This window comes from Rhinolophus ferrumequinum, chromosome 27 (assembly GCF_004115265.2).
Source record: "Rhinolophus ferrumequinum isolate MPI-CBG mRhiFer1 chromosome 27, mRhiFer1_v1.p, whole genome shotgun sequence".
Lineage (NCBI taxonomy): Eukaryota > Metazoa > Chordata > Mammalia > Chiroptera > Rhinolophidae > Rhinolophus > Rhinolophus ferrumequinum.
The window spans coordinates 2667611-2695570 of record NC_046310.1 but is presented as its reverse complement, the minus strand read 5'-3'; the positions used below and the strand labels follow the sequence as shown (position 1 = coordinate 2695570).

General features: G+C 42.7%; 1 protein-coding gene across 2 annotated transcripts in view; it reads left to right on the top strand.

Moving 5' to 3' along the window:
* Positions 1–3050: 3050 nt before the first annotated feature.
* NEK7 (NIMA related kinase 7) overlaps positions 3051–27960 on the top strand; it is a 106220-nt gene continuing 81310 nt past the window's right edge. Inside the window, exons 1-2 of one of the 2 annotated variants that reach the window (XM_033099615.1) lie at positions 3051–3331; positions 11371–11536. In XM_033099615.1, the coding sequence (XP_032955506.1) occupies positions 11510–11536 (27 nt within the window). In that variant the 5' untranslated portion in view covers positions 3051–3331; positions 11371–11509. The remainder of the gene's footprint in view (positions 3332–11370; positions 11537–27960) is intronic. The other variant, XM_033099616.1, reaches the window with a different exon arrangement.

The window sequence follows — 27960 nt, the reverse complement described above, 5'->3', positions numbered from 1 at the left end:
ACATTTCAACAGCTTGACTAACCCTCATCGTCATTTAGCTGCCAAAGTCTGTGGCCGCCAATATCACTGGTAGCTTTTGAAGTACACGTGTTGCCAGCACTATGTTTGAGTCAGGAAGGCGAGACCTTGCTGGTCTAACCCTCAGTGGCTAGGATCTTTTTCAAAGGAGAATTATTTTTAATATTACTTCATCATCCTGCATCAGGAAAAAAGTTTTCTGGCAAGCTTCTCTCTTTCCAGAGAAATTGCATTGACACTGAACCTGGTATGTAACATCTGGTCTGGGTTAGCCTGTGGATAAAAAACAGTATTGATAATCAGTACTACTTCTAATTTATATTTTTAATTGGATGGAGCCAGCAAACCTATATAAATAACAAAACACGATGACTTGGTGTAAACCGATAGTTTTTTAGCGTAATAACCATTTACAGCCGGGTTAATCTGATAGTGAATGGTAGGTATTGCATGGTAATTAGGTATGAACACTAAGTAGCTCATATAAGGGACTGTCATGAAGGTGTCTCGTGGAGCCAAACAAGCATTTTGGAGCAAGCTTGGTGGGGAGATGAAAAGCAAAGAGTTAAAGCTGGACTCTGCTCTAATGCTCCCTGGGACCAGAGGAGCCTGTTTTTCCATTAGCATTCGCTCCAGGCCAGGGGCCAGTGGCCAGGGACAGGACTCCCAATTTACCATATGGGTCAGTAACGAAGAGTCACAAAGAGAAAGTACAGTGGATTCTGTTCTGACAGTCTTCCCAACCTTTCAGGCAAGATAGTACTCTTTAGTTGTAACTTTGTGTCTTCCAAGGTGAAGAAATAGGACACATACAGGTGATTTCAACAGATTGGGCACCAGGGAGCCACTGGTAGGGTACTTCCTAGGCTGTCTGGGGTCACTAGGGGTTCTTGAGCTCATTTTGATCCATTTGCCTACCAGTCAGTGTTATAAATGATGTACGTTTTCCTTACACGTGAAATATCTGGTCCTCAGATGAATCTGAAGTTTATTCCAACTGGGCTGTTTTATCCATCATCTATCTACCTACATTTTCTAAAAGGTAGTGCAGTAGGACACCATGGCTTGTATATTAGGTTGAAATGTCTTCACCCTGGGAGTCCCTGGTGACTTTTCCTGCAAGGTGTGCCTGTGTCTGACTCAAGTGACATTGTTCTTATTTGACTGATGGCTTTTGATTTGCTGTGACTTGATAGAACGATTTAAATTGTTTAAATGCCAGCATCAATGGCTTCATCCTTGCCGCCTTTCTTATCCCACATCCAGTCCACCGGCAAATCTTGTTGGCTGTATCTTAGAAATATATCTGGAATCTGACCATGCATATCGCCTCCACTGTTAGCACAATGTCTAGTCATCAATATCTTTACCTGACCATTCGAATAGTCCCATGACTGTGCTAGGGTCTCCACAGTGCAGTGCATCCTCCCAACCTAAGTCTGATATGGTCACTACTCCAACGGCTTTCCATCTCATTCAGAATAAATGCGAAAAGTTACAAGGTTCTACGTTTACTCCTACCCGTACCCCCACCTCCTCTGCCAATGTCATCTGCCAGCACTTACCTATTGTTCACTGGATTTTAGCTACACTGACCTCTGACCTCTTGGCCATTCCTCAAAGAAGCCAAGCCCACCTCTGGTGGGGTCTTTGCATGTGCTGTAAATGCTCTACTCCTGGACACGTGGCTCATTTTCTCACTTCCTTCAGGTCTCTGTGCAAATGTCAGAGATGCTTTCCCAGATAAACATATTTCAAACAGCAGCCTCCCCGCCACGTCTCCCTGCCCTGCTTCATTTCTGTATGAGTCACCATCTGACATAGCATGTCTTTATAGGCTTATTATTTATTATTATTATCGCTTGTTCTAGTGCAATGGAAGCCCCAGGAGACTTTGTGTCTTGCTAACTTGTTGTACCTTCATGCATTGTGACTCACACATTGATTTAAAACTTCCTGAGCCACTGGAATCAACATCTCCTGAGATCTTGAATTATTTTTTTTCTAAGCATAAACTTCCCAAATCTTAGTTCCATAGCTTTAAAATTTTAAGTATTTGATCTATAATCTCCTCATTTTTGGCCGGAATCCCTTTGGTGTGGAGGTCAAACTAGTAAAAGACGTAGGAGTAGTAACTATTTAATGAGTACTTCTTACATGCCAGGCTCTTGTGCGGAAGCACTCTGCTTTATCTCATCTAATTCTAACCGCAGGCCTAAAGATAGGTATTTATTACTACTGTGTTCTCCTTTTATAAACAAAGATTCTGATACTTCGTAGAGGTGAAATAACTTGCGGCCAGGTCACAGAGTTAATAACCGTCGAGCTGAGATTAGAATCAAGGTGGGGTTGATTCCACACTGCCTCCTAGCTGTCTCCTGCAGTAATGCGTGTCCAGTTGAAGTAGGGAAGCGGTTAGAATCAAAGCATTCCCTTTACAGCGACTGTGCTAAGGTGCTGGGGTACGTTCGTATGTATTATAATATATGTAACCTCCTCCCTCTAGGATTCCAGGTACCAACCCAGAGGTTGTTCACCTTTCGGAAATGTCCCGAGAGCCACTGTTCCTCTAGGTTGGGACTCTTACTTTAAACGCAAGGTTCGCTCAGAGCCGAGGTGGTTTACCACCTAGGAAGAGAAGAATGGAGACGTCACCAATTCGGCGTACCGCTTGCAAGTGCGGGTATTGAAATATAAGGGAACAAAAAGCAAGTTCTCCAAAGGCGGCCGACCCCCGTCTCCGAGGGAAGTCGGCCCGAAGGAGGGGAATAGGGCTGGGGGGGCCAGAACGAAGCGCCCCGCGATGCTAGGCCGGATAGCAGGAAGCTACGTGCCGGGAGTTTCGGCCCCAGCGAGGGTCCCACCGCTCCGCAGGGAGCCGCGCGGACATCACCTGGGACCACCGAGGTGTCTGCCTGCCGCAGCTGCTGGACCGCCGCGCAAGGCTCGGGGGCGGTGAGGTGGGCGTGGCCGGCGGCGCGGAGGCGTGGCCGGCGGCCGCCCCGCCCTCTCCTCGGGGATGCCGGGATGTTTACACTCCTGACAGCCGCGTCCGCGAGAGGAGGAGCGGGAGCCTCGGGAGGATGGGCCGCCGCTAGCCTCGCACTCGGGACGCGCCCTCGCCGTGCGCAGGGTGGGTGGCCGCGCCTGCACCGTCCGCGGGGGCGGCGCGGCGCGAGGTTGGCGATCGGCTCCGGGCCTCGCAAGCCAGAGCCCCAGGCCCAGCGGGCCTTTCAGCGGCGATTCCTGGCCCGGCCGCCCGCCTGCCCCGGGCCCCTCGCGGGCAGGAGAACTGACAACTTCCAACTTCCCGGTGAGTCGCTGCGGGGTCGCGGCGCCGGGCCGAGCGGTGATCCTGCGGGAGCCGGGCGGGGGTGGGGATGCGTCGGGATCGCGCGGGCGGCCTCCGGGTCCCGCGGCCGGGGAGGTGGGGCGGGGCTCGCCGCGCTGGAGCCCGACGCTCCGGCCCTGGTCTTGGGCAGTGGCGGGAGCTTCACGCCTGGCACCGGCTCTGGCGGCGCCGGCCACGGTAACCAAGAAACTCCGCGGCCACGGCGCTGGCTGCAACAGGTCTTGGGTTTCAGGACCCGAGGAACTTGGGTGAAGTCCCGCCTCCCGCCGCTCGGCGGATGCTCATTGGCCGCGCGGGTTATTTATTGCTCACGGATTGGTTAGGCCCAGCTGTCGGCCGCCAGACTTGGAAGAGGAAAAGTTCAGTGGGAGAGAGTGGGTGGTGGGCAAGTGTCCAGTGGCTGGAGAAGTACCGGGAGGATGACCAGCCTGTTGGAGAACGAGCTTTAGTGGGACTCCGACAGGTTCAGGAAACGTCAGAGAGAGGGAGTGCAAGGCGAACACTGGTAGTGATGGTGGCCGTGGAAAAGAAAAACCGAAAACTGAGGCCGAAGCTAGAGAGACGGAGGGTAGCCCAGAGGAAAAAGGAGAAAATAGGGGGCCACGTTGCCCCGGGGCAGTGTCAGGAGATGAGCACGACGTAGAGGACGCTGCATCCAGGTCTCAAGGACTCCCGTTGCCTCTTCCCTTGTGCACTGGAGGCCTGGGACACGATGCATCCAACTGATGAATCGTGTTCTCGCAGAGCCGTCGTCCTCGTTAGGGGTCAAGACTAAACGCGCGCTTATGTCACAGTAAGATAAGCTCCCATCCTTGAGCAGTTCTGGTGACGGAACTGGAATTCAGACACGTGTTACAGGCACGAAATGATTTTCCTCCTGTGAGACTGGTGATCTGAAGGATGCCGCTGAACAGTCAGATGCCCCTAGCTGGCAGGCATGGCGTACTCCTCGTAATGAGAACCAGTGTTTCGAGGGCCTCTTCCGAGGAATTGTGAGTTTCCCAAAGTGTGCACACGCCCCGCAGGCGACAGCTGCGTGCCTTGTCAGGTTGCATTACAGAATCAAGTACAGAACGTGTGTGCAGTACGTCTGTTCAGAACAGGAGCTTGGGCGGCTGCAGGATCGGCCGAAGAGTGGCAGAGCACTTCCGCTCAGAGGGTTTTTAGGGTACTTCGGGGGCGACCGGACCAGCACTGAACTCGGTGACTCAGTGAAGGAGACATGCCGCTCGCTCACCATGTGGCAACTCTTGCTGAATGGACGCGCCGGAGTTTGGGTCATAACACTTGGTGATAGCACTTAAGACGGTTGACGTAAAACGTAGAGTCATTTCATTTTCCGAGGAAGTAGTCTTCCGCAGCCCTCGGGGAGATCCAGCCCACAGCTGGCTTCCCCCTAAGACCGCAGCATCCTCTGTTTGCCTCCTGGGATGGGAGTTCGCGGGGTGGGGGAGAGGAGATGGAGCTTAAAAACGTTTGCCTCTGGGAGGCGTCAAAGGGACAGAAACTGTAGGTGGGAGAAGAGCCGGTGAAATAAAAGGGCGAAGCCCCTCTGTGGAGGCAGGTTGTTTTCTCGCGGGCTGGGGAAGCGGGGGACCCGAGAGGTGCTGGCATGAGATTTCCGCTCCACCGGGGAGGCCCCGCCCTCGCAGCACTGACAGCCTCCGCAGCCAATGAGCGGCTAGGGTAGTGCGGTTCCCGCTTGGGAGGCGGTACTTCCGAGCCCCTCCGGGAGGCCGAGAGAGCTCCTGCTGGAGGCATGTCTGCGGGCGGTGGAGGAGGCTCCAGTTTCCTCTCACCCCTCGTGCTTGTCTCCTTTCATAGTTAAGCTGCACCTTCGACTCACGACTGCAACTGAAACTTTATAGTCGACAAGAAACGAAGTTGGTCAGCAAACTGAATACCACCTCTGTAACTGATCGGGATTTTGCGAAATGATCTGAAAACGGAAACCAAGAAATGTCAGAATCTAAATCGTTAAGCGTGTTCACAGTGACTTGGGAATCTTTCCGCAGTTAAAAATCTTTGTCAGCTTATAAAGACGGTAACTTGACAAATTCATTTTATGATCAGAATTCAGGTATAATTATTTTGATCATTTCTGTGGCACCCTCCATTCCCTTTCCCACTTGCACATTTTGCTGGTGGGACAATCTCAAGAGCTTTTCTCCGGCCCAGTAAAACAGCACTTACTCCGAGAATGAGGAAAGCACGTCTGGTATGATGGCTTCATACCAGTGGAGGAGCGGAGACTCGAGGCCAGTCTGATTAACATACCCGAGTAGTAAAAATCAGTGAATGTTTCAAATGACCAGAAGTGCAGTTATAGTTTTGTGCACAGGAAGTATTTAACCTACGCCCCTCCCGTCATCTTCTGGTGTTGTAATCGACAGTTTTGGGCTCTGATTTACTGCAAACATTTGTGTTCTTTTCAGCTACTGTGCATTTACAGAAATGTAGATTCTTTTTTTTTTTTTTTCCACTTAGGTATGTGGCCTGAAGTAGCATTAGAGACTTTTACAGGGTATCTAGAACCAAACACTATTTTCCTAGGAAGCAGATCTTATGTTTTAAAATGTGTCTCTAGTATTACTAATGTAGCCACCACTGAGGGCATCTGGACTGAGAGAATAGTGATTATCTAATGCGTTTTGGAAAAGAGGTTGCTTAATTAGATAAATAAGTTCCAAATTTCCTTTCAGGTTTTGCTTACTTTATTGTTTTAAAAATAGGTTTTGGTATTTTAAAAATGTACAGTGTAGCTTCAGCGGCACAAAGCATCACTGGTCCACATTCCTGGTTTCATTACAATGAAAATATTTGTCCTTTCAAGTATTTGCTCAAGAGTTAACGTGGGTAGGTATTTTAGTACATTATATATAAAACATGGTGGCAAACTTAGTGTAATACTTGAGGGTGTCTCGGAAATGACATGTATGATTAGTTTGCTCTGAATTACTTTCTCAGCAATGACTTTATCAGCATTTCTGTAAATATATAGCAAGAAATGTTTTTAAGAAACATAAGAAATGTTTTAAGAAACATTCTTTCATGATTTTGAATATTTCAATTTAATTCCTTCCTCATTTTTATAGGGGTATATGGGTGAATAACATTATATAATTGTAATCAAGTATATTTATTTGCAGGATATAATGGCAGTTGAGAATCTTCAAACATACATAAAACTAATGTAGAACCATTCACTCCAGGGTTATAAAACTTCTAAACTACTGATTCCTTTTTTTGGTGATTAATAGTTTGATTATCCCAGGGTATTACATATCTTCACAAAATATTTTGTTGGTCTAATGAAAAACACTTAGAAAATATATTTCATGGTTTTTAGTGAGCAGTGGAAACGAGAAGGACAGGTGGTGATAAAGCACTCCTTAATTTTTTTTTAGCAAGATAACTTCTTTTTTCAACCTTTGTCAAAGTAACAGCTCTGTCACACTATACATATTTTTTATAGTGAGCTTATACAATGAGCTATTTTGTAATAGCTATATAAAGAGTTAATTAGAACAGTGTATATGAATGGAACTTATTTAATTGGTCTATAAAATTTAGAAATATATGTTTTCTGTTATTTAATGGAAATAGATCTTGCCATTGGTCTTCAGTTGATAATCAGGACAAGTTAGTAGGTAAGGGCGACTTTTTCATTCCTGGTTGCTTTTGTATAGAAAAGGGGTTTGCACGCTTCTTTGTAAAGGGTCTTGTAGGAAAATATTAATACTTCGGGCCTTGTGAGCCACTGGTCTCTGCCAGAGCTGCTGCCACTGTAGCCATTCCCCACTCTCCATCCAACAGGTGGGTGTGGCTGTGTTCCAACGAAACTTTATTTATACACACAGGCTGGGGGCCCACCCCTGCTCTAGGAGATAATACCAAAAATCTAAATATGATCCTAGGCCATTGATGTTTGGGTTAATGAGGATTTTCCACATCAGTGTTTGATAGCCTGTTTTGGTCTTTAGACCCTGTTACAGTCCTCTGGTCTTTCCTGATCCCCTCAGAATAATGCCCAGTTAGTCATTCCCAAATTTTGTGTTTCATCTCATAGACTTCATAAATACATAAACCTCTTAGATTTGCCCTTTTGTAGATTTTGAGGGTTTCCCACTGGGGGATCCCACACCTGTCCTCTCTCCAGCTTCCTCCTTACTGAAACAACATGGAGTCTGATGTCAGTCATTTATCTTTGCTGATTGACTGATGATGACACTTTAATAGGAGCGCGTTTTGGTGTGTTTCTTTAGTAGTTTTCATTTTAAGCCAACTGCAGTGACGGCCTTTGTTAGGTTTAGAGGGAATTTCTGGCGTGAGCAAGAGGGTGGGCAAGATTTCTTTTCTTTTTCAGAAAAATTGACTTAGTGTTTTATAAAAGACTTTTTTTTCCAGTTAAAAAAAATACTACAAAGGGCCTGTGTTTATGGGGAGGGCCTCCAGTCAGGGCAGGCATACAAACCATCTTCTCTTCAGCTGCCCCTGCAGCTCCAGTATTACCATTTTCTGTTTACCATGGTGTGGGAAGACTAAGCCCCAGGTTTGTCTCCTGTTCGTGACTGTGCTGGAGTTACTTCACTTGTTCAGACCATGGTTGTCTCAGCTCCAGTAAGATTGCTTTGAGGAGTAAATGAAAACAATCTTTCTAAAAGTATGGCAGTAGGCCTCAGTAATTGTGAATTTCTGTCCACCTATTTTCTCTGTTCTTAGGACCTTTAGCGTGGGAAATGCATCCCCGTTCTGATGACTGGCCCCTTTGGCCACTCTGCTCTATCCAGCTTTGTCTGACAGGCTCCTACCAAGGTCTACAGCCACTTGAGTTCTCTGCTTCCCCTTTGCTGAGATTTCCATATGCAAATGTAATCGTTTCCACATTTGAGTTAGTGTTTTTCCTTTTGGGGCATTGCAGGCAGAGGCAGTAATCCTTAGTTCCTCAGGTAGGGAAACCCACAGAGGCTTGGGGGGCTATATTTTGGACAAGAAAACATCGGAGTTGCAAAAAGAGTCTTAAATATGGATTCCAAAATGCAAAATTAAAATATTCTTTCTAGTATGCTGTAATTCTGGCTTTTTATTATTTAAAATATTTCCTTATATACTCATGTTTACATGGCAAATTGTTCTAATTTTTGTTGTGGTTGTAACCATAACAAAGGCACATATCCTCTATTATGTTTGGGAAAATTGAATAAATATGTTTAATGAAAACTTGTTGTACTTCTAAAATGTGAGAAATTGCAAATCTTCCATTGCCCTTTATATCTAACTGCTGGACACTGTAGTAAAATAATGTGATATGTTTGCATACTGTCATAAAGACACCCAGAACTGTACAATAGATAATTTACATTAGGCAAATAGTATTTCTTTATTTCACAGATTATTTTTAGGCATGGCTTGTTATTCAACAAACACAGGTAAATTGAAAGATATGCAAGAATGATGCTTACTGATAGAATGATTTTACGGAAAGAAATTCATGTATTCTCAATTTCTCAACCTACAAATTCACTTCATTTGTTTTTTTCACAGTCTTTGGTATTAGAATGCACTTAAAATAGTATGGGGACAGGTGAGGTATTTGGTGAAAACTGACATTTTAAAAACATTTCCACCATCTAAAAATAACGTTTCAGTGTGGTTGGCAGGGAGTGTGGGCTTCCTGCAGTTTCCCAGTGCCAGGCCACAGAAGGAGAGCTGCCTCTTCGGTCCCTGATCAGAAAGCCTCCTGCCCCAACTGCGCAGCCACCGCCCTGGTCAGGACACAGCCATAGGAAGATGCCGTGTGGGGGACCCCACAGCCATGCCCTGAGTGCTCTGGACCCTGGCTTGTAATGCCTGTGTTACTCTCCTAGCGCTGCTCCAACACATGACTGCAAAGTGGGGGTCTTACAGCAACAGGAACATAATCTCTCACAGTTCTCGAAGGTCAGAAATCAGAAATCAAGTGTCCACAGGCCAACCGTGAAAGTTCTAGGGAGAATGTGTTCCGTGCCTTTCTCTTAGCTTCTGGGGTTGGCCATGGCCCTTGAGGTTCCTTCTCACTCTCATCTCTGCCTCTGTCACACGCTGTTCTTGCCGTGTGTCTGTCTGTGTCTCTCCTCCTCTTAGGAGGACATCAGTCATTCTGGATTAGGACCATCTAATGACCTCATATTTACCTCTGGTCACTCTTCCACTTAAAACTTCACAAGCAAATCTCTGCTTTTCCTTTCAGATCTTTACCATGCCACCGATTTTGGGATTTCTGATCTTTTTGTTCCGAACAGAACATTTTAAAGCTGTGCAGAGATTGTACCTAAGAGAGAAAGGCGCCCAAGTGACCCTGTGCACATGTCATCGCAGTGGGTCTGCTGTTGCTACCACAGAACAGCTGTTCCAAAGTCAACTTTTCCCTTCACCATTAGCTGGTGGTGTCCCTTCGGAGGCCTTAAGTGCATGATTCACTAAATCAGATACTTTCAGAATTGGAAAGAAACTCTGAACTGGCCTTTTCATTTTTTTGTGCGAATCAGCAGAAACCCAGGAAGTAAACTTGCTAACCCGCGTTCCCCTGGATTCCGAAACAGTCAGCATTGCCTGGCGTGCCACCTGTAACGTTCTTGCGAGCAGGCGCCGTGTTTTTGTCTCACTGCCCAGGAAGCAGCAGACCTTGTCTGTTCATGGTACACGCTCAGCTCAGCCCTGCTAGTAGAGTGATGGATGGCACTGTACCTCCTGCTTCCGTGCCAGGGCCGGGATTCAAGTTGGCAAATATGACACTTGAGTGCCCGATTGTGCAGGGGTGAAGCCTTCCTGTTGCCTCGAAAGGGAGGGTCGTTCCAGTGTGTTGCTGCCTCCTCACTATGAAACAAGATCAGGGAAGGAGCAGAAATTACCGTCATGGAGGTTCTCCTAGGAGGGAGGGCGGTGGGAGATAGGATAGTAGAGGCCAGAAAGTCATGCGTGGTCACAGGGTGGTCTGGGCAGGATTTCACAGGTACTACATGTGCCATTATGTTGCACACCGTGGTCCATAAGAGCCAGCTTTCATTGCGGTGTGTCACTCTGGTATGTTGAAAATAACTTACGTGCCCCCGTTACTTCCTGTGTATGTGCCTGAAATGTTCGGCGCCCCCACTGAGCAATTTCTCCCTCTGATTTCTTCTCTCAGTGATGCAGATATCTCAGTTGGCTCTGTTTCCTCTGCCTCTGTAGCCATGCCCCTCTGTTTGTGAAAATCATACCTTGCAAAGAGGAATGATTAGAAATGAATGGCACGAACCCTGAAGGACTTATTTCGTGATTCCTTGACATACTTATATCTACTTGTACGTTGACAATAATGTCCACAGATTTGTGTGGCTGTTCAAGACTATGTGATGACCTTTTTGCCTTCACCAGAGAGGCTGTGTTTTCACAGCATCTGTCCTGCTGTGGAGTTTCTCAAACTCCAGTCCTCAGAAAGCCTGTGTCAGATTCTGACTTGAAGGTATGAGCACTGGTACTTCAAAGCAAGCACCCCCGATGGTTTTTAGACACAGATTTGGGAAGCGACTGGTCTGTGATGGGAACCTGCCTTTGAAATGAGTAATACGGGTGATTCTAATACAGACGTCTCTCAGGCCACCTCGGGAAATGTCACAGGGTCTTTTAAACATACATTTTTTAATTTTAAAAATTACTGATTTATTTGTAAAGAGAATCCACTCCTACGGCTGCCATCATTGGTGCTTAGGAGTAGTTGAGGCCTGAGAATCAGCCTCTCTCAGCATTTGCAACCATGTGTCAGCTCAGATGCTGGCTAGGTGTTCTTGAAATCACTGTTACAAGTCCATTAAAAGAAATTAGATAAAGAAGTATAAGTATTTTATAAATAACGACTGAGTAATAACCAAAGAGAACGTCCCACTAGAACAAGTGAAAGAAAATAGCCCCTCTAAGTGTCACTCCTCACCCAGCAGTCTCGTTAGTGTGCCACGTATGTTGCATTTTTGGCTTTTCTGCAGTGTTTCTCTCAGCTGAATGTGAAAACTCACCACTCCCCTTCCCTCGATGGCTTGCAATCCCCTTGCCTGAGTTCTCCCGGCTGCTCTGTCGGCTCCCGGGCCTGGCTGCATCCAGCTTTTCCATCCTGTGTATCTGGCCATGTGGACCGTGTTCAAGACCATCATGGTGAGTAACCGGTTCCTTTTTCCATGACTGTCTGCTTTCCACTGATAACAGGTGCTGGTGCTCAGGTCCGCCCTGACTGCCCTCCTTAGATGCTGGCCTTTGCATCTAAGTTCCACTCTCTATTCCCAGAAGCCTACCTGCTCGTTTCAAAACTACTTTCTACCATGATTTCTTTTTTAAATTAACCTTTTTCTTAATTTGGAGTTTATCCATCACTCCAGGCTCTTGTTGTTTAACCATTCCTACCCCCACTTTTTTTTTTTTTTTAGTAAGAAGAGGCACTTGACAAAGGAGATTTTGAAGTCCTGGATGAAGTCCAGGTTCATTTTTGTATCTTTCAAATGCCAACCACGGGATCTGAGCTAAATTAATTAATTAATTCCATGGAACTCAGTGGAAGAGTTGTGTGTGTCCGGCCCAGAAGGGAGCATTGCTAGTGTGACGAGTGGTTCCAGGAATGACATGGTGGACAGAGGATGTGAGTTAGGAAACGCTGGGACCCTGTCCGGTGTGTGGTCCCTGACAGGGCAGTGTGGCCATTCCTGGGCTTTTTGTTGGCTTCTTGGGACACCATCCTCTGAATTTCAGTGTTTCCCTCGTAGGACACGAATGCCCATTTTCTTCCTTGTGAACTTTGTTGGGTATTTGCATACACCCTTCAAAGGACGATCCAGCTGATTGCACAGCATTTGAGGTTAAAGTTAGTTTCACGTCAAGGTCAGCTTCTCTGAACTTGGAAGGCATATTTGCCTGAAAGCAGAGGGACAGACCATTTGATCTCTGGAGATCTCCAGCAGCTGTAAGATGAATGGTTCTGTGAATCAATGTATTCACTTTACATTCCTTCTTTTTCCATTTGTTCCTTTGTTATTCTCCTCACTGTCCTACTGGATCCCACCAATTCACAGGTTAAAGAAAGAGAAATTTGGGGATTGAGGTAGGTAGCTGAAGGGCAGTAAAGAAATCATCTAAATAAGACGTAGCTTAATCTTTTAAAATATTTCAGTTTTTATGAATCGCAGAATATGGGAAGCACAGGAATGACCAAACCCAGACCGTATTGCCTGGCTCACCGTTGCTCGTGGCTCTGCTCTGGCCCCTTTGCTTTCAGCGGATCCCGACCTGCCTTCCTAGAGTCATGCTTTATACTCCCCTATAGTTCAGTCACCTCTGACCACTTACCAGTTTTTGGTAAATGCTGTTCCCTTCCTGGCTTCCCTGTTTTTATACTTTTCTGACTGCTTTTAATATCTGTTTTCTGCACTTCAACTCTTCAACCTCAGTGTATGGACATGGTCTCCATTCTTCAAGGCTCTGCTTAGATGTTATACAGAAAATGTAAGAGGTCTTTCCTTGGCTTCTTCAGGCCATTAGTACTTACCCTTCCTGTAGCTGTGCTTGTCTCAGCTTCCTTCCTGGAATATAAGCTTCTGGAAGGTGTGAATCATGTCCTGTACATCTTGGTGTTTCCTATGAGTCCATTCTTGTCAGAACTGGCCATTCAGGGAATGGCACATGACCGCATCCCAGCGACGCGACGCGGCAGGAGGTCTGGGCAGATCTCAGCAGTGAGAGAATGTCCAGGACAGTTGAGCAATGGGTTTCAGGCGAGTCTAGGATGCGTGCCAGGTGCAGGTCTCTGCAAGGCCCGTGGGAAGGACGTGCTGTGAGGGAGGTCGTGCATGTGACACAGGTGAAGGTCTGACATTCAGAGATCCAGTCTGAGAGTCTGCGGTTGGTAGCTGATGCCTGAATCTTACGTTCTGAAAGATCTTAGAGTGGGGGGGCGACGGGTATGCCCGGGGTACACCACACGTGAACTTGGGAATGGGGAGGAGGTGGAGTCAAGACAAGTTTGGTGATTAGGTGTAAATTCGAGGCTTGGGCAACAGGAACAGAGGGCTGAGTTCTTGGTTGGGACATGAGGTGAAAACAGGATGAGCAGTCTGATTAAATTGATTTGAAGCCGATTTATGAAACTGTTCGCTGACTATCCCTTATATTTTCCTTCCTGAGAGGCTGGCGCATTCCTAGTCCCTAGTTCAGTCAAGTGGTCTCGCTTTCTTTGCCCATAGAAGATGCTCACTATCCATTTGCCAAATTAATTCCATTTTGATGTTCTAATCCCTTCATGAAGAAAACATCACACTGAGTTACAAAAGGAAATGACTAGCTTAATCCTTGAAATTGTTCCCTTAACAATGACTAATTGTGAATTGATGGAAGATTTATCGTTTGTGGCCATTAAATGCTGACATAGAGAAAGGCTGTTCCACTTCAAAATAGATACATTTTATTTTGTATGTTTTCATTTTTGGATGTTTAAAAGAAGAATCCCAATGTCAATAATTTTCTTTTAAAACAATTAAAGTACTTGTAAAGGGCCTGTGCCAAATGGACCAAAGATAAAATGTATATTCATGAATTAATGAAGAAGCATATGGGAAATGAACCTGGAAAGGTACCAGAGATTGCATTTCGAAGGCCTTGAAGACTGTGCTGAGAAGACTGACCTGCTCTTCTCCTGTGAGATAACTGGGAAGAGTTCCTTGGACCTTGACGTTTTTCAATTTTGATTTTAATAACAATAAAAGCTGTAGTACTTTGACATCTCTTCATTTGTTTCTTAGTTAATGGCAGATCAGGAACCAGCATCAAAATAGAATCGAGATTATTATAAAGGGGACCTCAGGTAGATTTGTTAAAAAATGGATTAAGATAAACTTGGATTTATCTTAATCTTGTGATGAATGAAGAAAATCCAGACTTCAGTGATACTATAGTTTAAAATTACCAGAATCATCAATTATATCCTTCTGTTTTAGTGACCGTGAGACTATAGTCACTATTAACTAGATTCTCAACTTTTTGGGAATCCTTTTAAGTCTCGCATGTAAAGTTCTAGGCAGTGTCATCAGCATGTGACATTATGTTTGTCATTCCTGCTGTTAATTTAAAACAATAATCCTTGTTCTTTTAGTGTCTCCATAAAATTGTGGGTTCACATGGGAAGTGTGCCAGAGAACGCACATTTGTTTGCAGTATACCGTATATGTCTGTATGTGTTAAAAGATACCTGCACACAGCTTGGCGTGGTTTTTTGGTCTATGTGCAAAAAAACTCGAGAGGGGTGGCAAAGTGGTGAGTCGGGTTGAAATAATTTGGCGGGGTTTGGTGAGAAAGTTTGCTTAGCAGCTGCCTTGGTGAACTTTGCATAATCTATGCAAAGATCCAAGGACTAGCCCAGTTCTGTGATGTCAAGAATATAACAGCAATTGAATTTAGTTTCTCAGAGGTAAATTTAAAAAAATTAAATACAACCATGATTTACCTTGTAAGTAAGTGCACTGAAAAATCTTTTTATTAAAAGCTAGGCCCTTTTTGGGGTAACTATGAGTCGCTGGCTTTACATACTTGCTTTTTCCCTCCTTTCTTAAGTTTCTCTTAATTTTAATTTGCACTGGAAGTCTCTGCACAGTGGGAAGGAGATCAAGCCAAACCAGAGATCGGTTATTATTCCTCTTTCTTTTTCTGAGGGAAGGGAGTGGGCAGAAGGAGGGAGAAGGCAGAAGTAGTAACAGCAGGAAGGTGACTCATAGATGTGCTTTGTTAAGCGTTGATTAGGTCCTCCTAACCTCACCATTCACCCAGTGGACTCTGCTGTTCCCACTAACACGGGTCTCCAGAGTGTTGGGGGGGCCAGTGCAAAGCTCACCGGAAGGCTGGGCGCCGGAGGACTGGGTGGGAGTCCGTCACCACTGTGCTGGGCCTCCGTTTCCCTGCTGACTGCTTAGGAACAGCAAGATAAGGAATTGATAGGAAATCTTTTTAAACCGCTTCATGGTTTACTGTAAACTGTTATGTAAAGAAAAGAGGATTTGGGGAGTTCAGGAATAATTAGTGCATAGATCAGTGTCTATAATAGAGCAGGTGTGCAAAACAAACGAATAAACAGCATTAAGAAGCTTTTCTAATAAGAGTAACATGTAAAATCGTGTGCTAATTCAGAAAAACCCTGTTAATTTTTTCCTTTATTTTATTTAAATGAGAAATGTTTTTCTGATGATTTTTTTGTCAGTGAGCACTTGTTACAGACCAAAGGCTGTTCAACACATGACCTCACAATAAATAATTCATACTAATGAAAGCATTTCCATGTACTTGCCTGTATTCCATAGGGTCTTCTCAGCTTTGTTACGAGAGCATTCACTACTATGAATTAGTCAGTACTGTGAGGTCAGTGGAATGTTTTATAACCGGGTTTGGAAGATGGGTCCAAGCTGTGTGTCTTAGCACTTGATGTATGTCTGCCTTGCTCGGATGGTTCTAGTTTGTTTGCCATGATCTTTCTAGTGTTACAGCTGAGTGGTTGGCTTAGTAATCATGCTTTTCCCAGGCTTTAGTTTTTGTTATGTGAGTAACTGAATGACATGGCAGACACATAAGGGACATTTATTGTGTTGTCACAGCATCCTTGGCCCACAGTTAACCTAAAAAAATAGAAAGTCAATCAATAGCTTATTGGACAGACTTTGAAAGGGCTGAATAGGGATCACTCATCTTTTACATCTTCATGGGTAAATTCTTCTGTAAAGATAAACAGAAGGGGTAATGTTGCATCCATGTACCACTTAATACTTTGAGGAGTGTTAATACTTGATTCTCCAGCCGTTTGTTTACAGTAGGAAGCTCCCTGTATTTGTTACTCGGAGATAAGGATTTGGACCTCGCTCTGTTATCACAGATTGTGTGCTCATTGCAGGCTTCCCCTTGGAGGGGAGAAAGCTGAGGCGCAGAGGGTAGCTTGTCTTGACTCATTCAGAAGTCAACGCTCGTGTGAATGTCAACTACGACCAGATGGATGAACCGATGTTCTTTATAACTTCTCGTTTTCTAAATTCAACAAGTATTTATTGGACCTTAGCATGCACTGGAGGTAAAAACAAATGAGGATGAAACAGATTCTGCCCATAGGAGTGGTGGTTAGTGTAGTTAACGGTTAGGCCCTCAGATGGAGAGGGAACCAATTCATTAAAACACACAAGACCAATATTTAAAGGGTATTTTACAGACGACGACCTGAGTATGAAGCAAGGTTTCCCAGCAGATTAGCTGGGAAGGGTATTTCAGTAGGATGGCACTACCTGTGTCAGAGCCTGGCATGAAGTAGCCTGGCATTTGGAGGGAATGCAAATGATTCATTAAGGTCACAGTATAGGATTTATAAGGGGGAAGTGCTGGCAAGTGAGGAGCGAGGCTCAGAAAACCGTTTCATTCACTCGAGGGTTTTAAGGAGGAGTATGCCATAATTAGATTTGTATTTTAGACAGATCTTTATGGTGGTGTACAGAGGAGGAATTAAATTGTCAAAGTAAGGATCACAGCTAATAGCTTAGAATAGTAGCAAGAATCGTGAGGGTCTGGGATAAGTAAGGAGATGATTGGCAGGTCGAATTCATAGGAGGTGGGGACTTCTGTGGAGGTGAGGGAGGAAAAGGGACGGGTGTGACCTACGAACGCAGTGGGATGACGCGTGGCCATGCCATTCCCTGGAAAGGGTGTTCGAGATTTTAGACGTTTGTGGATTGGCTCTCAGAGAGGTCCAGCAGTGGTGGAAATCAGATAGATTCTGGAGCTACTAGGTGACTTCTGGTCCGGAAATCACCCATGCGTGTGGTAGACGCGTGCCTGGTGAAAATGCATGATTATCGGTTTACATAACCAAGGCAGCAGCCATTCAGCGAAACCTGAGCACGAAAATCAACAGCATTGCTTATAGATCATAGAGCAAAAGATGTATTTTGTGTGGAAATGAAAAAATCAGGTCAAATGTTTCCTTATTGTGCCCTTTCAAGTGGTGATTCACATTACTGGCTTGACTTCTTTCAAGCAGGTACTAGATTAAGTAGTAGTAAATGCATACAAAGCTCTTAACCAATAATTGATAAAAAGTAAGTCACTGGAACTAGTATCTTCACCCAAGCAATTGGAAGTGATCAAAGTGTTCTCTTTAGTATCATAAAATATCAGAAGTAAAGGAACATTTACTTCAGAGGTCTGCAAAGAACGAAACAGAGGGTTGTGGCTAAAAAAATGGTATATATAGCCAAACTATCATTCATGTGTGATGAAAATGGAATGATATATTTAGATTTTCAAGGGTTAGAGAAAATCTATCGCATGCGTGCCCTTTGGACAATTACTTGAAGGGGTACTATAGGAAAAAAGTCAAAATTAAGAGTTTGGGAAAGGGATAGCTTTGTACAAAAGCACTGGGAATAAGCCTTGAAACAAACTAAATGTAGAAGCAAGACTAAACAGTAATACCAGATTGGAAATAGTGCAGAATGACAGAAATAACTTAGAAAGATGGGCTCTCATTATAGAACCTGCAACCTCAGACTTCGGGGTGGGTGTTGGGGAAAGAGTCATGACGTGCTGCATCCTTGGTTGACCTGAACCGGATTGCGGATCATAAGATGGATTTCATTTTTCCTTTGATAATCAGCCAGAAACTGGAGGACTTAAATAATCTTGGAAGTCACCTTTAGTAGGATGTAAAACAGGATATATATTTGTTTTCTAAATAGCTGGGCAACATTAAAATATGTAAACATGGTCCATATGGCAAGAGATGAAAAAAATAAACAGCAAAGAAATGAAAAACAAGACTATGAAAGACAAGTACCAATACAACAATTCACAGTGTATTAAATTTCTCTTTTATAGACTGACTCAGTCTAAAAAATAATCCGAAACTATGTGCTACTTTCAAAAGATATGCTTAGAACAAATAAACCTAGAAAGGTTAGAAATAAAAAGGTAGGCCAAGATTTATAAGGAAAACACAACAGAAAAGATAGAAGAGTGACAATATAAATTCCAAAGTAGAATTTAATGAAGAAAAGCACTAAATAAGATAAAGAACAGTTTTTAAATTGACTAAAGGTGGAATAACTAATAGACCAACAACTGTGGAAGAACTGAGTTACAGGAATTGCTGTGACAACAGACTTCTAGCCTGGTTTTAAAATTTTTACTTTTTAAAATTAAATGAATGAGAATCTTCTAGTTCCTGCTCTTGAGTTAGTATATTCTTAATACTGAAAATGGGACCAGAGGAGAACATCGAGATCAAATATTGGCCAAGCTGTGTTCAATAGATACCAGAGTCTCCAAGATCCAGTGCCCTTGAGCGGATGAGGATCCCTGGGGAGTCTCGCCCCACTTTTGTAGGGTCATGTGACCATGGACCTCCCCCCCTCCGTCTGTCTGTCTGTCTGTCTGTCTCGTTCATGGAATACCAATTAACAACTTATGGGATTCTGCTGTTTTAAAGAGCAGAGTTTGGAAAACACGAATATTGGTGCACAAATCTGTCATCAAGTTAAGACTAATGGAACAAATAGTCCTTAATCACGACCAAGGAAGGTTTATCTAAGCATGTAAAGATAGTTTAATAGAAAAGATCTAGTTACACAGTTCTTGACCTCATTTGGTTCAGTAAGAAAACTTGTATGGTAAGCTTAGTAGAGCAGGAAAACATTGGATATCATTTAATACCTACCTCTCTTTTTAAAATAAAAAAACCTCCTAGAAAATTGGGAATATCATTTGATATGGAATATAGTCAATATCATAATTTATTGGAATTCCATAGAAATTTGTCTTTATTTCTTCCTACTGGCTATATTTTAATGAGTTGATTTTGTATAGTTTTTGGTCAGCCATTCTGATACAAGGCTTTGCATTTTAGGCATTCTATAGCTGTTTGTTAAATGAAAACATTATTTGGAAGCCTATCCTTCTGTAATTTTTAGATTAAAATGGATTTTAGAAAAAAATGATTTTTTTCTGTGTGTGTGTATATATATATATATATATATATTAAATTTAAAACACATGATTTTTTAGAACTGAAATAGGTACTCTTCAGGGTAGGCCTTCATGTTTGCGTTATTCATTTATCCAGCAAGCTTTGAATTCTTAAGATGAATTTAAATTTGGTCTAACAGTTCATTGACATGGAATTTTTAAAGATCTTGAACAGTGAAGGGGTATTATAAATACTATTGTAAATAAGGATTGTCCTGATTTTTTATGGCTGGATAATATTCCACTGTATGCAGGTACCACACTTTTTTATCCATTTGTCCATCAGTAGACACTTAGGTTGTTTCCATGTGTTGGCTATTGTAAATAATGCTGCTGTGAACATGGGGTGTAGATATCTTTTTGAGTTGGTGTTTTCATTTCCTTTGGATGTACAAGGTCTGACAATTAAGTTCATGAACTCATCCTAGAAAAAGTTCTGTATAACTCATTGCTGAATATCACTCAGTCGCCTTCAAAGTATTCCCCTTGGGAAGCTATACACCGACTCCAGCGCCTAGTCTACCCTTCAAAGCAATTTTGGAACTCTTTTTCTGGAATGGCCATCAGAGCTGTCATCATATTACCCTTGATGTCGTGAATGTTATCAAAATGTCTTCTTTTCAATATTTCCTTTATCTTCAGGTAAAGAACGAAGTCACTGGGGGCCAGATCAGGTGAGTATGGAGGGTGTTCCAATACAGTTATTTGTTTATGGGCTAAAACCTCCCTCATGGACAGTGCTGTGTGAGCTGGTGCATTGTCATGATGCAAGAGCCGTGAATTGTTGGCGAAAAGTTCAGGTCATTTAACTTTTTCACGCAGCCTTTACAGCACTTCCAAAGAGTAAACTTGGTTAGCTGTCCAGTTGGTACAAATGCACACTGGATAATCCCTGTGATATCAAAAGAAGTTAGCAACATCGTTGCAACAAGTTCACGAACTTAATTGTCAGACCTCTATGTCCAGAAGTGGGCTTGCTGGATCATAAGGTAGTTCTATTTTTAATTTTTGAGGAACTCCATACTGTTTTCCATAGAGCCTGCACCACGTTACATTCCCACAAACAGTGCACAAGGCTTCTCATTTCTCCACATCCTCCCCAACACTTGTTGTCTTTTTGGTGGTGGTCATTCTGACAGGTGTGAGATGATATCTCATTGTGGTTTCAATTTCTATTTGTGACAACAAGGATGAAGCTTGAGGGTGTTTCTGTTCAGTGAAATAAGTCAGACAGAGAAAGACAAATACTGTATGATCTCACTCACATGTGGAAATCTACGAAAACCCAAAAACCAAACTTACAGAAAAACAGATCAGGCCTGTGGTTACCTGAAGGGGAAGGTGGGGGAGGGGGAATTGGAGGAAGATGGTCAGAAGGTAGAAACTTCCAGTTACAAGAGAACTACTGCCGGTGGGAGTGGACTGGGCCACCAGTGAGTGTAGGTAACGTGGCCGTGCGATATCCGGGAAATGGTGAAGAGAGTAAATCTGAAGTGTTCTCCTCACACGGAGAATTTTTTTCTCTCTTCTGTTTTCTTCTTTTTGTGGTATCTATGTGAGCTGATGGATGTCAATTGGACTATTATAATCATGCACAATAGATGTAAATCAAACCATCATGCTGTGTGCCTTAACCTCATACAGTGAGGTGTGTCAGTTATATCTCAATAAAATTGGAAAAAAAGGATTATCCTGGCCAGAAGTATTATCCTTGGTAAAGCAAGATGCATAAGGAGGACTCCTACAATGGCAGAAGTGTTCATGTGGGAAAACCAGGATTTTGGGACCTGAGGCTGGCTCAGAACTCTAGGATGCAGTTGGGTTTTGAGCTAAACACAATTTGTCTGTGGTCTTGAGGACTCCCTTACAGCCCATGAAAACATAGCCTTGAACTGTGGCTTGACAGAGCTTGAGAAAATTTTGTTCATATGCAGATTTCTGCAATCCTTCAATTTCCAGGAAGAGGCTACAGTTACACAGGGTTTGGCGAGGGAGAGAGAGAGAGAGAGACTGAAAGACTGAAAGACTGTCAGTAAACACATACAAAGTAGACTGGGCTTAACACTGATTTGTAGGAGCCAGGAAACCTGAGTTCTATTCTTTTCTCCTGTGTAATTTTGGATAAGTCATATAACTTGTCTTGAGTTTTCTCATCTGTAATCTGGGAAATTATTTCCCACTCACTCCACTGTGATGTTTTGAGAAGATACCTGTGGAAACTTGAAGATGTCAGTAAAGCATGTTGGTAGTCATTTTGGTGGAAGCTCTCATATGACATAGAATTTGGAAACCCTAAAAATCATGGCAATAGGGCAACCTGTAGATCTTTTCTCCCTTTTCTTTTGGGTTTTCAGTTAAAAATTAGGCATGAAGTTTTACTAATATTTAAAAGCCTTTGTATTACAGAGAGAAAATTAGTAATGCACTTGTCATAATTAAAAACCAGTATTTATGTTGCTAACATTTTGTTATTCTAATTTATTCTGAATGAACACTGAAACCTGTTGTTTTAACTGTATAGCTATATGAAAATATGACAAAAGAGGTTGGAATGAGGTTTCTTTTCTTTGTAACAGTTTGCTTGTGGAACGGGCAGGCTTTTCCTCACTTGACAGATGGTACAGGAAAGGCATTGAGAAAGCCAGTGGATTTCCTGAGCTTACATTTGCTGGACGGTGACAGAGCTAGGGTTAGAATTCATCTTTTTTATTGTTTCTTAACACATTCCCCCCCCACACACACTTTGGGTATAGATTTTCTTGCTAATAATTATTACCCTGTAATTATCATAATCTTTTAGGAGGATAGTCAAGTGATGTGTGACTTTCACTTATTGAATTGAAGAATGACAATGAGAACCCACATGGAGAATTTTCAATATATAGGACATATAATTTTTTCTTTGAGAAAACAAATTTTCAGGCTTATTAAATAAATTAATGTTCATGTAGTCATTTACTAAAAATAAAAGTGTGAATAAGTAATGGGCTTATAGCTCACACGTTTTTCAATGTTGCTTTATAATAGGAAAAACTGTATAAAACACTTCATGAAATGATGCTCTAAATATGCATTCATAAAATGATTTATTTTCTTAAATAAATAAGAGAAATATCTGTGTGGGAACGGTTAAAAGGGGATAAGTTAAGAAACGGAGAAGATCACCTATTTTATATAGTTTTCCCATGAACTTGAAAAACTTCCCATAATGAATGGTTGAGATAAATTCTTTGATGAGATAAAGAATTATAAATTGGAATGTTAGAGCGTCGTGCTATCAAATAGTCTGGGAAACAACAAACCCAGAAACGTTAACTTAGTTTTTTTGTGCAGGCCACTGTATACTTGGCATGTCATTCTAAGCGAATGAAAGCCTTTTCCTTCTTGGCGTGTTAGGTTTCAAAGACTTGGTTGGTCATTGACAGTTTTGTAGTAGTGCTTGCTCTCTTCCGTGAAGACTGTCTTAAAGAGATGTCTTAAGACTTCACAAGGCATCACTACTCTTGAAGCTCCGTTCTGGGGTGGTAACTAATCTCTAGCACCCACCGTCCCTTGTTCGGAGCTGCTCCACTTGAATCAAAATGTCAGTAAACTCTGAATTTACACAGCATGCCTTATTTATTTATTTCAGAACAAATTAGAATCAAGTGGACTTTGGAGATCACGTCATCCTGTACTCAAATTTGGTATTTGATGTAACTGAGGCTCAGAGAGGTCAGTCAGATGTTACAAAGAATGTTCTTGGTAAAGTGGGTTAAGACTTGTATCCTCTGTCGTACTCCAGTGCTTTTCCCCAATATAATTTGTGTTTGTGCGAATCTCCTCAATAACAGTGATAAGATTACCCAAGAAGTAAATAGCAACAACAACAAAAAAGTTCAAAGCATGTAGGGTTGTATGGCTTAGAATTTGTCAGCGTCATGTGGAAGAAGTGATTATTTGAGAAATCCCACCTGGATGGGGGATGAATCTGCAAACCGAACCTTAGCACTTAACGGCACCAAGCAAACCAATTCCTAAAAAATGAAATGCGGAAGGGTAAGTGCTTGAATTGCAGTAGAGACCTCATTAAACTTTGTCAAATAATGAAATAGCATTTGTTAGGACATTGAGTTTTGTTTAAAAAAAAAAAGATAAAAAGTGTAATTTTAAACTATGTCTTTATATGTTTGCCATATTAACAAACCAAGTATGGGTAGATATTCCTTAGTTTCACCTCTGTTTGATGGAAACAAAGGAGTGAAATAATCAAAAGATAGGCAATGGGGAGAAGTCAGTGGCAGGGTGTCAGAATAATCACTTCTACATAGTTGACTATAATAAACATTTTGGACGTGAAATGGTAAATCCCGGGGGAATGAGAGGTGCGCATAATCTGATGGTCTGCGTGTAGTTAGCGAGGTGTCTAGGACGTACGTTAATGGCTTCACCATTCTTTTGTCTAATCATATGTTAAATACGTAGGTTTATTTGGCCTCTGCTTCTAAGTGGACAAGGTCGTTTTAATCTCTTAGGCTTTGAATTGGAGAGAGACAATGGATGTGAATTAATTGTGTGTGTGTGCATGTGTGTGTGTGTGTGTGTGTGTGTGTGTGTGTGTGAGAGAGAGAGAGAGAGAGAGAGAGAGAGAGAGAGAGAGATTGATGGATTGATTGGAGAGTATGCCTGCTTTCTTTTACAGCCTAAGATTATGATCATGAAGTAAGACGTGAGCTTAGTTTCCTGGTTGCTGTTCTTGCTGCCATTATAATAATAAAATAGAACCCAGCGATAACGTCCAGTCGTTCATTGTATTAATACCTCGTGAAGGCGAACTGTGGAAAAAGGCCTGTGCTGGATCTGATGGGAGCATCAGAGGAATGTTCTCGGGCCTTTCCATGCAGGACTTCCTAATTCGGCTGATGGTGTCAGCCGAACTGACCATGTGAGCAGAGCCCTTAGAGCCTCCAGAGTGACCCGCGTCACCACATGCCACAGCATGGGCGACTGCCGGAGCTTCAAAGCGGGGGAGGTCTCCTGGTTTGAATGGGCTCCATGAATGTCCCACAGGAGCCAAGGGATCTGTGCTGGGCTTTGAGGGGAAGCCACCACGGTACGTGAAATTAGGATTTCCAAAGCTCAGAAACGGGCCAGCTTGGCAAAGCTAGTGGGCCGTGCGGGTCTGATTCATTCTCCTGATAGCTGCCAAAGTGGTGTTTGTAAACCGAGGAACTAACTCTGTGACCCCCTCCCTGTGTGAGAAGCAGTGTTCAGAGGCCGCGTGGAATAGCTGCCTGCCACTGGAGACTTCTCCTGACTTTCCTTTGGTTGTTGGTGCCTCTGGCAGAAGCTTTGGAATACCTCCTCACTAAGAGGCTATGAGCACTGTTGTGGAGGGTACATTTGTTCATCTTTTTCTGCTTTGACCTGCCTGCTTCAAGGAAGGAATTCAGTACATTTCTGTGGGATGAATAGGGGCCTGAGATTCCAGGCTAAGGAATCTGGGCTTGGTCCTAATGACAGTGGAGGACAATTAGAACCTTTTAGACAGAAGAATGATACAGTGGAAGCTCCGTCAGGATGGTTCATTTAATTCCAGTGAATTGATTCCTACGCTGCTAGCCTTATAAACATGATACTCTGAAGTACTTCTGACTTACAGTAAATAAACTCTGATCGTTCATGGTGCTCCAAACACCTGTCTGTGCTAGTCGGTTGGTGGAACCAAGGTTCAAGTACTGGTGCTTTTTTTGCTCTACATTAGCATTTATAGTTAGTTTTAAACCACTGTTTCTGAAGTTCAGTAAGACCAAGCAGGATTAGGTAGGCTTTATTTTGTCATCCATTCAGCAAATATTTGAGTGCTTCCTATGTGCCTATTGTGATAGAAGCATTGAGGACACAATGGTAACAGGACAAACAGCATATGTGATTCCAGGAAGCATTTTGAACGGTCTCATCGCATTGAGAACTCTAGAGTGGTTCAAAATCATGTGAAGAAAATGTGCAAACAACTGTTTTCCTTTCCTCCATTCTGTTTTCTCCTACAGGACATCACAGGTGGCCATGTAGGACTTCCTCGGACATTGTGTGAATTGGTGGTATCTGGACCATTTAGCAATTTGATGCCCAGTTAACAACGAGTGTCTTTAAAATGGTTATAAGGAGATGCCCACATGGCAGACTTTAGTTTTTAAGAAATATATTGGTGCTTAGTATTCATTGTTTATTCACAATACACTAGTTCTAGCAGTATGCAAGGTTTTGACTTTATTCATTGGGCAGTTTTCACAAATGGTAAATACATTGTAAATGCATGTGTATGACATTTCTCTTAGGCATCAGAGTTCTTTATACGAGTTTATGGCTTTATGACTAAGTGCCACTTTGTGCACCAGTTGTACTGAAGTTACACTGTGTCGTCTTGATCACCAGCTATAGAGAGTGCTTAAGGTCTGAGGATGGTTAATGGTGGCGAGGTTCTCTCGATGAGGTCACACGGGGACATTTGGGGCCCCCCAGGCATTATTATTACTAATGTAAAATGCCTAAAATATTATAAGAATGGATATTTTTCAACTCACACACGTAATAGTATAGCAATAGCTCACATTTGAGTTGTGTGTTCAGATTTAATAAAGTGCTTTCATAATTATGTCATTGAGTCATCTTGACCACCCTGAAGTAAGTCAGGAGGTGTCGTCATCTCCGTTTCGCACAGAAATGAAACTGATGCCGAGAGAGGGTACCATAGGACGCGTGGCAGGTCCTGTGTGTCAGTGGTGGAACCAGATCTTGGACCCGTGTCTGTCGGCTCCATGTTTTCTTTTTCTTATCCTGAACTACGTGTGCTTGAGTGAGGAGAAAATAATGATTAATAGATGATGAATAATGTTTGTAGACCAGTAGATATTTCAGTAAAATTATTACTCTCTTGAGGCTTCTTTCCAAATCCTAAGTTAACAGTATGCTTAGGAAATACATCACTGTTAAAATTTAGTTCAGTTCATATGTGGCTTATTACACATTTTGAATGTAAGTCTGAATTAAGATTTTTATGGGTGTTAATGCCATATAGGAAGAAAGTTAAAAAAAATGTCCTTTTGTTATTTTTGGTTAATTATGTAGTAAGTCCCTGATTACTACATCTTATAATTTGATTATATTTAAAGCACAGTTTAAAGAAAAAACAGGTATTTGCATCTTTTAAAGAGATGTAAGGTTCGTGCTCTTAAGTAGAATGAACAGCCGTTAGGATACTGCTGAGGAGGAGGTCACAGCAGTCGGGCTGATGCGGGGTCAGACTTTCCATTATTAATCCTCCTTTGAGTTTTTGTAACTTTCAGTTGAACATTCTTTCCAGGGAACAATTTGTATATAGATTTCTAGGCTGGGAACGAATATCTCACGACCCACTTACAGTTCTCTTTAAACATTCAGATTAAAGTTAAGGGCTTTTAAGATGAAGGCAAATTTAATGTTTCAAAATATTTACTCTTTTGGGACCAACAAGTTAAAATTATTTGGTTCATTCCTTCTGGGGCTGCAGTATTTTTAGTATTATACTTAGAATAGCCACTAAGCTTGGATGATAAACTTTAAAAAATTATAAAATGTAACTCCTCAGTTCAACAGCATTTAATCAATTTTAAGAACTTGTTAGAATGAAGACAGAATTTATATTCTAGCTGATTTAAAAGTTAAACTTAACTTCAGGTTTCGATGATTAAAAAAAGGGGGAATTATTATTTTATATTTAATTATTTGATTTGTATGCTGTAGAAACCAGTGTTAATTTAAGAATCCAACACTGTATTAGTCAACCCTGACAAATACAGAACCAGTAAGACACACACACACACACATGCACACACACAGACATTTGTTTGAAGCAGCTGGCTGACATGCTTGTGGAGGCGTGGGAGTCCCCAGGTCTACCATCTGCAAGCTGGACACCCAAGAAAGTTGGGGGGTGCTGGAGTTACACTCTGAGGCCAGAGGCTCAAGAACCAGGAGGAACAGTGTTGTGAGTCCAGTCCAGGGCAGGAGAAAGCCCGCGTTGCAGCTCAGCAATTGGACAGCAGAGAGTGGATTTTTCTCCGTCCACCTTTTTGTTTTGTCCAGGCCCTCTAAGGACTGGGGGACGCCCACCCACATTGGGAAGGCTGACTGCTGAACTCTGTCCATTCAAGTGCTAAGCTCATCCGGACTCATCCGGAAACACCCACAGACACTCAGAAATGACCTTTACCCAAATATCTGGGCACCCCATGACCCAGCCAACTTGACATTTAAAATGAACCATTCCAAACACTATGAATAACTCTTTCCTATACTTTTAGTCCTATTATTTCCCAAGTTGTTTGTATTATACTTGAAACAAATGAAACGGATAAAAATGTTCGATGAAAATGTTGCTTTACCATTAAGTTTCTTTTTCCTGCCGATGTATAAAAAATATCCAGAGATTCGTCTCCCCCTGCCATGCCACCAATCCCCCAATACTATCAGAGTTGCCATCAAAATCAACTATGACAATCTGTAATTTAGTCCATTTTGGGGTAGTCATC